The following is a 15,451-nucleotide window of genomic DNA, read 5'->3' on the forward strand; positions in this document are numbered from 1 at the left end:
CTTAGGGTTAGGGTAACTGGTGTCTCTAAACTGGCGACCTGTCCCGGCTGTACGGCGCCCCTCACCAGCTGGGATTGGTTTGTTTGTTAAGCACCTCCCACAGATAGTTACCTGCAGCTGAGTTTCTCATGGAGCACAGCCAAGGCAACATCCATCCATCTTCTATACCCGCTCTGGTTGACATGGTGGTCTTCTGCCAGTTTAGCCTTTAATTCATTTTGATCATTTTATTTCTTTCTATTTATATTCTTTTACATATTCTTTCACGCTTTTTCTGCTCCCCTCTGCGATGCTCTTATTTTTCTTTTATGTAAAGCACTTTGAATTGTTTTGTACATAAATGTGCTGTACAAATAAATTTGACTTTGACTTTAACAGCTAGTTCACCACGACCACCAAAACTTTCTTTTTCTGCTGTGGGGCTGGATTGTCACCATGGTTATTCCAGCCCATAAGCCTATTAACTCTGGTTCCAGCAACGACAGAATCAGTAAATGTTTCAGTTCGCAGCATCCAAAGCAAGACACTTTAACAGCAAGTTTTTCAGGAAATTCAGAAACAGGTAAAACAGGCGTTTAATGGTAATTGTCTGCGCCCCCTGCTGGTGGAGGACTGGAACTACATACACAAGAAGTTCTTCCAATTCTGTGGTTTATTATAAACAGCCAATGACATCACAGCATGCAGAGAAAACAGCCAATCAGCTGCTTTCGCTCACACGTGCACAGTTAGCTTTTATGCGTGTTTCAGAGTGTGAATCTGTTGTTTCCAGTGTGTATTCCAGGTGTTTTCTTCACTCAGTCGACTTCGTTTGTCTTCATCTGAGCGCGACGACTCTGACCCGACCAGCTGCTCGAACCGCTAAAACACAGACACACACACACACACACACACACACACACACACACACACACACACACACACAGACACACACACACACACACACACACACACACACACACACACACACACACACACACACACACACACACACACACACACACAGACACACACACACACACACACACACACACACACACACAGAGAGACACACACACACACAGTAACACACAGTAACACACACACAGACACACACACTCACACGTTAGTCCCAAACTATGCATTGTGTCTCTGTGTGTGTCTCTGTGTGTGTGTCTCTGTGTGTGTGTGTGTGTGTGTGTGTGTGTGTGTGTGTGTGTGTGTGTGTCTCTGTGTGTGTGTCTCTGTGTGTGTCTCTGTGTGTGTGTGTCTCTGTGTGTGTGTGTCTCTGTGTGTGTGTCTCTGTGTGTCTCTGTGTGTGTGTGTGTGTGTCTCTGTGTGTGTGTGTGTGTGTGTGTGTGTGTGTGTGTGTGTGTGTGTGTGTGTGTGTGTGTGTGTGTGTGTGTGTGTGTGTGTGTGTGTGTGTGTGTGTGTGTGTGTGTGTGTGTGTGTGTCTCTGTGTGTGTGTCTCTGTGTGTGTCTCTGTGTGTGTGTGTCTCTGTGTGTGTGTGTCTCTGTGTGTGTGTCTCTGTGTGTCTCTGTGTGTGTGTGTGTGTGTCTCTGTGTGTCTGTGTGTGTGTGTGTGTGTGTGTGTGTGTGTGTGTGTGTGTGTGTGTGTGTGTGTGTGTGTCTGTGTGTGTGTGTCTGTGTGTGTGTGTGTGTGTGTGTGTGTGTACCTTCGCAGCAGCATCTCTGTGTTGAATAACTAAAACACGTTTCAGGACGCACTTCGCTGTGGTGGTGGATGCTGTTGTTGCCATAGTAACAGATGATGGCGGGTCAGCAGAGCTGTTGGTGGGCGATGACATGAAATGACATCAGACCAGACTGTGACAGACACTTATGTGGAAGGCCAAGTGGGACATAATTCATCCATAATTAACACGATTCTTAACAAAAATGCTGCTTTTTACAGTGCAAAGTGTGTAAAATACATTCTTTATTCACAGAGCTCCTATAAAACATCTGGTTTTCACACCACTCAAGGTTCGATAACCCCTAACCATGAAAATAAAAGTTGGTACACTGCCTAGCTTAAGCAGAACCTCTATTATCCTACGAATGCTTTTGCCCAAATTGGTTCCCGTTCGTCTCTCTGTCAGCAGGATAATTTATATTTAATTCTGAAAACCAGCACAGATGGAAGGCTTTACTGTGGCTCTACTCATCTGTTTGGGCTGCTCCAAAATACAAGAGAGAAAAAAGAAAAAAAGAAAGTATAAAACACATTTTTCAGTGTAAAAAGTGATATTCTAAATTAAATCAGAGGTGAATTATTTATTATTATTTATTACCTTCTCGCCTTCCTTACCCACACAAATTGAAACTGAACTATTATAACTTATAACTGCCTCTGCTCTGATGTCAGATGTTACCTGCTTCCTCTGCCTTGTTTCCTTCCTGCCTTGGCTCCCGTCTCCATGGTAACGGCGCTGTCTTCGGTGGGCTGGGGTGTCACTGCAGCATCAGTGTCTTCAGAAACTGAATAAACATGAAAAATATCAGGTGATGTGACATGAACTGCCTTCACTTCTCCACTGGAGGACCCACAGCTCACTGTTATCTCCCAGCATGCACAGGGTGGTTCAGATGGTCCAGAACTCGGCAGAGGTCACGTGACCTCCTCTCCTCAGTGACCTCCACCGGCTGCCTGGATCAGATCCAGTCCCTGATGCTGCAGCAGCTGTTTAAACTCAGGCTGATGCTCCTTCTGGACCTCTGAGTTCCTCTCAGGAACCTCGTCTGGTTCTGGTTCTGCCGTCCCTTCGAACAGGGCCGTCTCAGTCCAGTCTGTTCTCACTGGTGGTTCCACGATGGTGGATCCAGCCCCCAGATGCTGTCATCAGAAACAGAGAGCAGGCAGCGGTTAGCGGGCCATTTGCTGCCTGACGGAGGACTCCTGGGTCTTCTTTGCTGTATTCCAGATGTTTTCAGGTGGTGAAACATCTGGACGGCAGCAGGTCAGTCCAGCACCGGACTCTTCTGCTGGAACAGATGGTTTAACTTTGTCCTGCTGAAGTATGCGAGGCCTTCCCTGGATGGGAGCAGATGCTGGAGCCTTTCCAGATGTGCAGGTGTCCAGTTCCAGAGGCTCTTTCTTTCAGTTTCACATTCTCCTCAGCGTCCCAACTCTTTTGGAGCTGCACCTTTGTCCACCTTTTCTCCGAAGCTGGGCTGTTGTTGTCACTCTGGATTAAAGGACCTGCTGAGTGTGTGGAGCGTTTCTTCCAGGTGAGCAGAGGTTACCTGCAGGTGTGAGCAGGTCGTCCAGCTGATGCAGCAGCTTCTCTGACAGAGAGGCCAGTGATGTCACAAACTCCTCCCCTCTGGCTCGGACACGCTCCTGCATCCAGACAAACACACACGGAGTCAGTATGAGCTGCCAGGTGTGATGCCAGGTGTCACTGGGACTCCGCCCACCTACCTGCAGCTCCAGGTGAGCTCTGCAGATGGTGCTGTGCAGCTGCTGCTGTCTGAGCTCCTCTCTGCTGTTCAGCGTGTTCAGCTCCTCCTGACTGAGAGACGCTCGCAGCCGATGGATGTTCAGGCTCTGATGACACCAAGCAGCGTCAGAACCTTCAGAACCTTCAGAACCTTCAGAACCTTCAGAACCTTCAGAACCTTTTAAGCTCTGGCAGAGTGGGTCGTGTCTGGGTTCATACCTTCTGCTTCTCACTGGCTGCCAGGATCTCCTCCAGCTTCCTCCGAACTCCGCCCACTTCCTCCCTCAGCTGCTGCTCGTGCTGTTGCTCATGGTTACCGATTAAAGCGTCAGGCAACGAATTCAGCAGCTCGCAGAAAGCAGACAGCTGCTTCACCAGCTCTGCGGGTCAGAACCAGTTTAGAGATGAGGTTCAGAACCATGACAGACATGGAACTGAAGGTGATCTGCAGCCTTTCCATTGAGCCACAGTTTCTTGGCCACTCCTCCTTGAGTGTACCTTCTCTGCTCCTGCTCAGAAAAGCCCTGGTCTGTTCCTGGTATCCCAGCAGCCTTTGCTGCATGCTGTCAGCCCATTGGTCCAGAGCTTCAGGGAGCAGGCTGAAGTGGCAGAGACGCTCGCTGCGGTAAAAGTCCTTTGGACGAACACAAGAACATAAAACAGCTCCGTCTGTCGTCAGATAATCAACCAGATTCATTATTTAGGTGTCGGTGCGTCCCCACCCTCCCTGTTACCTCGGCAACCTGCAGGAGGACATTGTTGGTTTTCCACAGCACAGAGTTCACAGATGAGCTGAAGGAGCTGAAACAAAGACATGTCATGCAGTCGTGAGCGAGCTCCGCTCCTCACCAGCCCAAAGCATCGGGGGTGTGACTCACTGTGTGCTCAGCTCTGCTTCCTGTTTACAGCCAAAGATCTGGAACCTTCTCTCAGACCTGATGTCGGTCTTCATGGACCTGCAGCCCTTCCTGACACACACACACACACTGTCTCAGTTTCCTGCCCCACAGAAAGTATGACCACATCAGTGATGAAGGCGTCTCAGACCTGAAGCTGGTCTCAGTGTGAGGTGCTGGTCCCTGTTTTCTGTTCTGATCTCTGTGTTTATACCATCAGAATTACTTTTTCTGCTGCAGTCCACTTTCAGCTCAGACAACAATAAACTGGCCTCTGATCATGAGTAAATGGGTCGCATTCATATGGCATCATTTTCTCTCAGCACCCTGCCTCCAATTGACTTCTCATGTTTCAGAAGAGGACATGAGTTATGGCCGTAAAAGTTAGATGGAGTTCTGTGAAACATTATCAGACAGCATGGCATAAAGTTCCATTGCTATGCTGATGATACTCAGCTGAACTTATCTATGAAACCAGGTGAAACCAACAGGTTGGTCAGACTACAAGCCTGTCTTAAAGACATAAAGACCTGGATGACTCAGAACTGTCTGCTTCTAAATTCAGACAAACTGAAGTTTGAAGGATTTAAGATTCTTCTCCTCACATATAAAGCTCTTAATGACCGAGCTCCATCACATCTTAAAGATCTTACAGTTGGATATTTCCCCAACAGAGCCCAACATAGTTCTGCTGCTATAGGCCCAGACTGCTGGGGGAGCTCCCATGATGCACCTCTCCTCCCTCCATGTTCTGCTGCTATAGGCCCAGCCTGCTGGGGGAGCTCCCATGATGCACCTCTCCTCCCTCCATGTTCTGCTGCTATAGGCCCAGCCTGCTGGGGGAGCTCCCATGATGCACCTCTCCTCCCTCCATGTTCTGCTGCTATAGGCCCAGCCTGCTGGGGGAGCTCCCATGATGCACCTCTCCTCCCTCCATGTTCTGCTGCTATAGGCCCAGCCTGCTGGGGGAGCTCCCATGATGCACCTCTCCTCCCTCCATGTACAGATGACATCATTGCTGTCATTAACTTGTGTTTCTCTCTCTCAGCAGGTATCTCTGGCCTGGTGTTACGCTGCTTGTTGTCCCCTCTTTCCTGTCCTCTCAGCCCCAGCTGGTCCAGGCAGATGGACCCTTCCTGGTTCTGGTTCTGATGGAGGTTTCTTCCTGGTTCTGGTTCTGATGGAGGTTTCTTCCTGGTTCTGGTTCTGATGGAGGTTTCTTCCTGGTTCTGGTTCTGATGGTTTCTTCCTGGTTCTGGTTCTGATGGAGGTTTCTTCCTGGTTCTGGTTCTGATGGAGGTTTCTTCCTGGTTCTGGTATGTATGAATTGGACTAATTTGGATTACAATGAGTTGGATTGAATTGGACTGTATCTTTGAAGTGCTTTAAGACGACATTTGTTGTGATTTGGTGCTTTTTGAATAAAACTGAACTGAATTGAACCTAAGAACGAAGAACTCCCTATGTTAAGTGGTACCACCCACAGTTCTGGTTCTGGAACCAGACTGTTGGATAGATGCTGTAAAAACAAAAAGCCCAGCTGAGCAGCTCTGTGTTGGAGGTCTGTGGGCAGCTCTTGGGTCTGTAGACCTTCATTTTTAAGTTTCTGTCTCTGATTGATTGCAGCTGATCAGTGTGTTTACCTCAAAGTGCTGCCAGACTCCACACTTCTCTGCTGGTGCTGGACCGGACTCTGATCTGCAGAGACACAAACTGTCTGAACCTGAATGCTGAAGGGTTTGCTTTTCTTTTGTCAAACATCAGACAGAAAAGGAAGACTGAGCTGTAGGTGAGTTTTACATTGATGTGCAGCAAAGCAGTCAACAAAACAATGTTCACCATCTGGGCTCCATCAAGACAACAAAAACTCAGTTTTTTGGTGTTGTTGGACTGATTCCGACTCTGTAAACATTCAGAAACAGCACCGCGTAAACTGACGAAGTCGAGTGATATATCAGGATTTCGCTTCTGTTCAGTGAAACATCAGCGAATGAACATGAGGCAAACAAACCAGTTTTCCATGCTTTATGGCAGGAGAATTGTAATCTGAATACTGCTTTATGCCAAACAACTGCTTTGCCAAGGGGAGCTTTATGAATGTAAAGGTCCCCTTGATTCCAAAGTACTGTTTATTTATTTATTTTGTTCCAATACTTTACATGTTGGGAAAGAGGGAGAGCAAAGAAAATTAAACCAGACAGAAACAGAAAGAAATGATCGGAGAAAACAATGAAAAACACGACAAAACCAGACAACTAGCTAAACAGAAAACATTCTACAGCCTCTGTGGGGAAATCATAAGGAGCAGGGAGACAAACGGAGAGGAAAAAAAGCAACAACAAGCAGCAAGTACACATCCCATAACTGTGGATACGGATGGATATAACTGGATACGGATGATATAACTGTGGGTATGGATGGATATAACTGTGGGTATGGATGGATATAACTGTGGATACGGATGGATATAACTGTGGGTATGGATGGATATAACTGTGGGTATGGATGGATATAACTGTGGATGGATATAACTGTGGGTATGGATGGATATAACTGTGGATGGATATAACTGTGGGTATGGATGGATATAACTGTGGATGGATATAACTGTGGGTATGGATGGATATAACTGTGGGTATGGATGGATATAACTGTGGGTATGGATGGATATAACTGTGGATGGATATAACTGTGGGTATGGATGGATATAACTGTGGGTATGGATGGATATAACTGTGGGTATGGATGGATATAACTGTGGATACGGATGGATATAACTGTGGGTATGGATGGATATAACTGTGGGTATGGATGGATATAACTGTGGGTATGGATGGATATAACTGTGGGTATGGATGGATATAACTGTGGATGGATATAACTGTGGATACGGATGGATATAACTGTGGGTATGGATGGATATAACTGTGGATACGGATGGATATAACTGTGGGTATGGATGGATATAACTGTGGGTATGGATGGATATAACTGTGGATGGATATAACTGTGGATACGGATGGATATAACTGTGGGTATGGATGGATATAACTGTGGGTATGGATGGATATAACTGTGGATGGATATAACTGTGGATACGGATGGATATAACTGTGGGTATGGATGGATATAACTGTGGATACGGATGGATATAACTGTGGGTATGGATGGATATAACTGTGGATGGATATAACTGTGGGTATGGATGGATATAACTGTGGGTATGGATGGATATAACTGTGGATGGATATAACTGTGGATACGGATGGATATAACTGTGGGTATGGATGGATATAACTGTGGGTATGGATGGATATAACTGTGGATGGATATAACTGTGGATACGGATGGATATAACTGTGGGTATGGATGGATATAACTGTGGATACGGATGGATATAACTGTGGGTATGGATGGATATAACTGTGGATACGGATGGATATAACTGTGGGTATGGATGGATATAACTGTGGATGGATATAACTGTGGATACGGATGGATATAACTGTGGGTATGGATGGATATAACTGTGGGTATGGATGGATATAACTGTGGATACGGATGGATATAACTGTGGGTATGGATGGATATAACTGTGGATGGATATAACTGTGGGTATGGATGGATATAACTGTGGGTATGGATGGATATAACTGTGGATATGGATGGATATAACTGTGGATATGGATGATATAACTGTGGATATGGATGGATATAACTGGATACGGATGGATATAACTGTGGATGGATATAACTGTGGATGGATATAACTGTGGATGGATATAACTGTGGGTATGGATGGATATAACTGTGGGTATGGATGGATATAACTGTGGATGGATATAACTGTGGATACGGATGGATATAACTGTGGGTATGGATGATATAACTGGATACGGATGATATAACTGGATACGGATGATATAACTGTGGATGGATATAACTGTGGATGGATATAACTGTGGATGGATATAACTGTGGGTATGGATGGATATAACTGTGGGTATGGATGGATATAACTGTGGATGGATATAACTGTGGATACGGATGGATATAACTGTGGGTATGGATGATATAACTGGATACGGATGGATATAACTGTGGATGGATATAACTGTGGGTATGGATGATATAACTGGATACGGATGATATAACTGGATACGGATGATATAACTGTGGATGGATATAACTGTGGATGGATATAACTGTGGATGGATATAACTGTGGGTATGGATGGATATAACTGTGGGTATGGATGGATATAACTGTGGATGGATATAACTGTGGATACGGATGGATATAACTGTGGGTATGGATGATATAACTGGATACGGATGGATATAACTGTGGATGGATATAACTGTGGGTATGGATGATATAACTGGATACGGATGATATAACTGGATACGGATGATATAACTGTGGATACGGATGATATAACTGTGGATACGGATGATATAACTGTGGATGGATATAACTGTGGATACGGATGGATATAACTGTGGATGGATATAACTGTGGGTATGGATGATATAACTGGATACGGATGGATATAACTGTGGATGGATATAACTGTGGGTATGGATGGATATAACTGTGGATATGGATGGATATAACTGTGGATGGATATAACTGTGGATACGGATGGATATAACTGTGGATATGGATGGATATAACTGGATACGGATGGATATAACTGTGGATGGATATAACTGTGGATACGGATGGATATAACTGTGGATGGATATAACTGTGGATGGATATAACTGTGGATACGGATGGATATAACTGTGGATGGATATAACTGTGGATACGGATGGATATAACTGTGGATGGATATAACTGTGGATAAGGATGGATATAACTGTGGATAAGGATGATATAACTGTGGATACAGATCATATAACTGTGGATGGATATAACTGTGGATAAGGATGGATATAACTGTGGATGGATATAACTGTGGATAAGGATGGATATAACTGTGGATGGATATAACTGTGGATAAGGATGGATATAACTGTGGATAAGGATGGATATAACTGTGGATGGATATAACTGTGGGTATGGATGATATAACTGGATACGGATGGATATAACTGTGGATACAGATCATATAACTGTGGATGGATATAACTGTGGATACGGATGGATATAACTGTGGATAAGGATGGATATAACTGTGGATGGATATAACTGTGGATACGGATGGATATAACTGTGGATACGGATGATATAACTGTGGATACGGATGGATATAACTGTGGATATGGATGATATAACTGTGGATACGGATGGATATAACTGTGGATACGGATGGATATAACTGTGGATACGGATGGATATAACTGTGGATACGGATGATATAACTGTGGATGGATATAACTGTGGGTATGGATGATATAACTGGATACGGATGGATATAACTGTGGATACAGATCATATAACTGTGGATGGATATAACTGTGGATAAGGATGATATAACTGTGGATGGATATAACTGTGGATAAGGATGATATAACTGTGGATGGATATAACTGTGGATAAGGATGATATAACTGTGGATGGATATAACTGTGGATAAGGATGATATAACTGTGGATGGATATAACTGTGGGTATGGATGGATATAACTGTGGATATGGATGGATATAACTGTGGATACGGATGATATAACTGTGGATATGGATGATATAACTGTGGATACGGATGATATAACTGTGGGTATGGATGGATATAACTGTGGATACGGATGGATATAACTGTGGATACGGATGATATAACTGTGGATACGGATGATATAACTGTGGATGGATATAACTGTGGATACGGATGATATAACTGTGGATACGGATGATATAACTGTGGATACGGATGATATAACTGTGGGTATGGATGGATATAACTGTGGATACGGATGATATAACTGTGGATACGGATGATATAACTGTGGATACGGATGATATAACTGTGGGTATGGATGGATATAACTGTGGATACGGATGATATAACTGTGGATACGGATGATATAACTGTGGGTATGGATGGATATAACTGTGGATACGGATGATATAACTGTGGGTATGGATGGATATAACTGTGGATACGGATGGATATAACTGTGGATACGGATGATATAACTGTGGGTATGGATGGATATAACTGTGGATACGGATGGATATAACTGTGGATACGGATGATATAACTGTGGATACGGATGATATAACTGTGGATACGGATGATATAACTGTGGATACGGATGATATAACTGTGGATACGGATGATATAACTGTGGGTATGGATGGATATAACTGTGGATACGGATGGATATAACTGTGGATACGGATGATATAACTGTGGATGGATATAACTGTGGATAAGGATGGATATAACTGTGGATACGGATGATATAACTGTGGATACGGATGATATAACTGTGGGTATGGATGGATATAACTGTGGATACGGATGATATAACTGTGGATATGGATGATATAACTGTGGATACGGATGATATAACTGTGGATACGGATGATATAACTGTGGATACGGATGATATAACTGTGGGTATGGATGGATATAACTGTGGATACGGATGATATAACTGTGGGTATGGATGGATATAACTGTGGATACGGATGGATATAACTGTGGATATGGATGGATATAACTGTGGATACGGATGGATATAACTGTGGATACGGATGATATAACTGTGGGTATGGATGGATATAACTGTGGATACGGATGATATAACTGTGGATACGGATGATATAACTGTGGATACGGATGATATAACTGTGGATACGGATGATATAACTGGATACGGATGGATATAACTGTGGATACAGATCATATAACTGTGGATGGATATAACTGTGGATACGGATGATATAACTGTGGATACGGATGATATAACTGTGGATACGGATGATATAACTGTGGATGGATATAACTGTGGATACGGATGATATAACTGTGGATACGGATGATATAACTGTGGATACGGATGATATAACTGGATACGGATGGATATAACTGTGGATACAGATCATATAACTGTGGATGGATATAACTGTGGATACGGATGATATAACTGTGGATACGGATGATATAACTGTGGATATGGATGATATAACTGTGGATACGGATGATATAACTGTGGATGGATATAACTGTGGATACGGATGATATAACTGTGGATGGATATAACTGTGGATACGGATGATATAACTGTGGATACGGATGATATAACTGTGGATGGATATAACTGTGGATACGGATGATATAACTGTGGATATGGATGGATATAACTGTGGATGGATATAACTGTGGATACGGATGATATAACTGTGGATGGATATAACTGTGGATATGGATGATATAACTGTGGGTATTGATGGATATAACTGTGGGTATTGATGGATATAACTGAGGATATGGATGATATAACTGTGGGTATTGATGGATATAACTGAGGATATGGATGGATATAACTGTGGATACGGATGATATAACTGTGGATATGGATGGATATAACTGTGGATACGGATGATATAACTGTGGATGGATATAACTGTGGATACGGATGATATAACTGTGGATATGGATGATATAACTGTGGGTATTGATGGATATAACTGTGGGTATTGATGGATATAACTGTGGATATGGATGGATATAACTGTGGATACGGATGATATAACTGTGGATATGGATGGATATAACTGTGGATACGGATGATATAACTGTGGATGGATATAACTGTGGATACGGATGATATAACTGTGGATATGGATGATATAACTGTGGGTATTGATGATATAACTGTGGGTATTGATGGATATAACTGAGGATATGGATGATATAACTGTGGATACGGATGATATAACTGTGGATACGGATGATATAACTGTGGGTATTGATGGATATAACTGTGGGTATGGATGGATATAACTGAGGATGGATATAACTGTGGAACTGTGCAGCCGCATGGGGAGTTTGTGACAGGATATGGACATAGCAGTGAATAAACTTCACATAAAACACAGAAATGCTGAGAGGCACAAAAAGAACAACTTCAATTTTAAAATTGACATCTTGAAAGAAAGTTTGAGAAACAACTGACGCAGAAGTCTGGACATGAAGTGAATCTCTTATTTCCAATCCTGGTGGGGCCATTTGGTCTAATTGGGTCACTAACTGACCCTGGCTTTGTTCAGTGGGTTTACATCATTGCCACCAGGGATGTGTGCGACTAACTGATTTGTCGAAACAGAGCACATAAACAGGTACTTTATTTAAGAGTGGACTAATTCTTGTTTAGAGCAGAGGGGACTTAAAATGCAGAGAAGTGGAATTAATGTTTACGGCGCTGTTTCTGCCAGAGTCGCTGCTATTCCAGAAGAAACCAACCAGAGCAGATACTGGCAACAGAACGAAACAGAGCATGGCAGCATTTCACTCACCTGGACAACAAAGTCCAATGCACATTATGTGGTATGAAGCTAGCTTACCGCGGGTCGACCAGCGCAGTGAGCTTCAGGAGCGAAAGGACCAGATGGAAAGACAACTAAAGAACTGTTTTCCTACTTCTCTGTGGTTCATTCATGTTGTAAATGGCAGAATGAACTTTGATCCCAAACTCCTTCTGCTCCCGTCAGTAAACATCTTACCCTCCATTTAAAAGATTAGCTCGTCGTCACTTTTGACCAGCTTGTGCTCTGACAGCAGGAACACGAGCATCAGTCCTGCAAAGATTCATCTGATTTAACTCTGATGAACAAGTAAAAGTTCCTTAAACTCCAGTTCAATCTCTTAATTCGCTCCCAGTTTATCGACACTGTCTTTAACCTCTGATGTGACGCCATGTAGAAAAGTTTGTTCTTAGCATAAGGAGCCCTCTTGGTGTGGATCTATGTTCCTGCTGCAGGAGTTCAAACTCGACCACAACTTATATATTTCCAGAACACAAGCTGACTCCCACCATTGGAAGTCTAATCAGAATGATTCTGAATCTGTTATTTGTTATGTTTATGTATTTATCAGATGCTTTTATCCAAAGTGACTTACAGGTAGGCAGGTAGGGCAAGGGGGGGTCTTGCCTAAGGACCCTACTGGAGGTAATACCTTCCATGCAGGGGATTTGAACCCAGATCTCCCACATGAAAGGTAGCAATCATACCACTACTATCCATAAACTATCCAGTCCAGTTACCTTATTTAAGGTAAAATTTGTACAAACTGCTGCTTGAAGAAGGATATAAGCCTACTTTGTTTGATTTTAACATTAAATGTTAGTAGAAAGTATGCATGTTTTGGATCCAACAGTCACATTACAGTCAGAACCAAAATAAGAAGTTTGTGTTTTACCAACAGCTGTTCTTCCTCTCTGGCGATCCTCTGCTGCAGAATCCTGGACCAAACTGAATCTGCTATGTTAGGAAGAAAAGCGTTTACTCGTCTCCATCACCACAAAAAACCTACAAGACCTACACTTCCAGCACTGGCTGGACTACACACCTGTTCAAGCACCTGATGATGCCCACAACAGGGTCTTCGAGAAGATCCACACATGTGCTGCTGGGCTGCAGTGAACCAGGAGGTGGGGGAAGCTGAACCTGTCTGATGGAAGGAGGAGGAACTGCCAGGGACACGGTTTCCTTCAGCGCACTGTCCTGAACACACAAACACACCTGGGCTGTCAGAAGGTGGTGCTGGAAGATCAGATGAAGTTCACCATGAGATCAGATGAGAGGGAGTTCAGATCGGGATACTCATCAGTCCTGGACCCAGGATTAGTTGTTATTTGCTGTTTTGTAACACAGTGTTCATCCTTTTCTGGGTGAAACTCAAGGTAAAAACTGAGGGGCTACTTGAGACAGGTGAGAGACAGGAAGTAACCTACCAGTTTAAAATCCAGGTACTGACAGCGTTTCCTGACGTCTTCACTGACTGAAGAGAGGATGGAACAAAGCTGATCGAGAGATGCCTACAGACAGACAGACAGGGTCAGGTTCTGAAACTGGTTTTCCCGGAACAACTTCAGTCCAGCTGTGGAAACGTCTGTGGTGTACCTGTGAGTTCGCAATCAGCCTCCTCAGATCCTCCAACCTGCTGCTGATCAGAGACTGCTGCTGGTTACTGAGAGCTGCCTGCAGGAGACAGACAGGTGGGAGGCAGACAGACAGGTGGGAGGCAGAGAGACAGACAGGAAGGAGGCAGACACACAGACAGACAGACAGGAAGGAGTCAGTCAGACAGACAGACAGGTAGGAGGCAGACAGACAGACAGGAAGGAGTCAGACAGACAGACAGACAGACAGGTAGGAGGCAGACAGACAGACAGGTGGGAGGCAGACAGACAAATGGGAGGCAGAGAGACAGACAGACAGACAGGAAGGAGTCAGTCAGACAGACAGACAGACAGGAAGGAGGCAGACAGACAGACAGGAAGGAGTCAGACAGACAGACAGACAGACAGGTAGGAGGCAGACAGACAGACAGGTGGGAGGCAGACAGACAAATGGGAGGCAGAGAGACAGACAGACAGGTAGGAGGCAGACAGACAGGTGGGAGGCAGAGAGACAGACAGACAGGAAGGAGGCAGACACACAGACAGACAGACAGGAAGGAGTCAGTCAGACAGACAGACAGGTAGGAGGCAGACAGACAGACAGGAAGGAGTCAGACAGACAGACAGACAGGTAGGAGGCAGACAGACAGACAGGTGGGAGGCAGACAGACAGACAGGAAGGAGTCAGTCAGACAGACAGACAGGTAGGAGGCAGACAGACAGACAGGAAGGAGTCAGACAGACAGACAGACAGGTAGGAGGCAGACAGACAGACAGGTGGGAGGCAGACAGACAGGTGGGAGGCAGAGAGACAGACAGACAGACAGGAAGGAGTCAGTCAGACAGACAGACAGGTAGGAGGCAGACAGACAGACAGGAAGGAGGCAGACAGACAGACAGACAGACAGGAAGGAGTCAGTCAGACAGACAGACAGGTAGGAGGCAGACAGACAGACAGGAAGGAGTCAGACAGACAGACAGACAGGTAGGAGGCAGACAGACAGACAGGTGGGAGGCAGACAGACAGACAGGAAGGAGTCAGTCAGACAGACAGACAG

At 44.4% G+C, this 15,451-nt stretch overlaps 1 protein-coding gene across 1 annotated transcript; it reads right to left on the reverse strand.

The window, feature by feature from the left end:
- Window positions 1-593: 593 nt before the first annotated feature.
- Window positions 594-14,305, reverse strand: LOC140309036 (coiled-coil domain-containing protein 180-like). Its single transcript, XM_072386871.1, has 13 exons — window positions 14,226-14,305; window positions 13,841-13,995; window positions 13,691-13,752; window positions 5,962-6,016; window positions 4,301-4,390; window positions 4,157-4,223; window positions 3,921-4,056; window positions 3,642-3,802; window positions 3,404-3,529; window positions 3,226-3,322; window positions 2,355-2,460; window positions 1,656-1,767; window positions 594-861 (listed from the first exon to the last, which is right to left on the reverse strand). Exons 5-13 carry the CDS (start codon window positions 4,372-4,374, stop codon window positions 736-738), a joined length of 1,005 nt encoding a protein of 334 aa, XP_072242972.1. The 5' UTR covers window positions 4,375-4,390; window positions 5,962-6,016; window positions 13,691-13,752; window positions 13,841-13,995; window positions 14,226-14,305; the 3' UTR covers window positions 594-735.
- Window positions 14,306-15,451: the final 1,146 nt, after the last annotated feature.

This window comes from Leuresthes tenuis, unplaced genomic scaffold, assembly GCF_036924035.1.
Source record: "Leuresthes tenuis unplaced genomic scaffold, fLeuTen1.0.hap1 SCAF_6, whole genome shotgun sequence".
Classification (NCBI taxonomy): domain Eukaryota; kingdom Metazoa; phylum Chordata; class Actinopteri; order Atheriniformes; family Atherinopsidae; genus Leuresthes; species Leuresthes tenuis.

What these genes read in the sequence shown, in the direction of transcription:
- LOC140309036 (XM_072386871.1), bottom strand. Translation starts at nt 4,374, where the DNA reads ATGAAGACCGACATCAGGTCTGAGAGAAGGTTCCAGATCTTTGGCTGT. An exon ending in GAAGCAGAGCTGAGCACACA is followed by an intron (nt 4,224 to 4,300) that starts GTGAGTCACACC and finishes TCTTTGTTTCAG; the next exon opens with CTCCTTCAGCTCATCTGTGA. An exon ending in CGACCTGCTCACACCTGCAG is followed by an intron (nt 2,461 to 3,225) that starts GTAACCTCTGCT and finishes ATGTTTATTCAG; the next exon opens with TTTCTGAAGACACTGATGCT.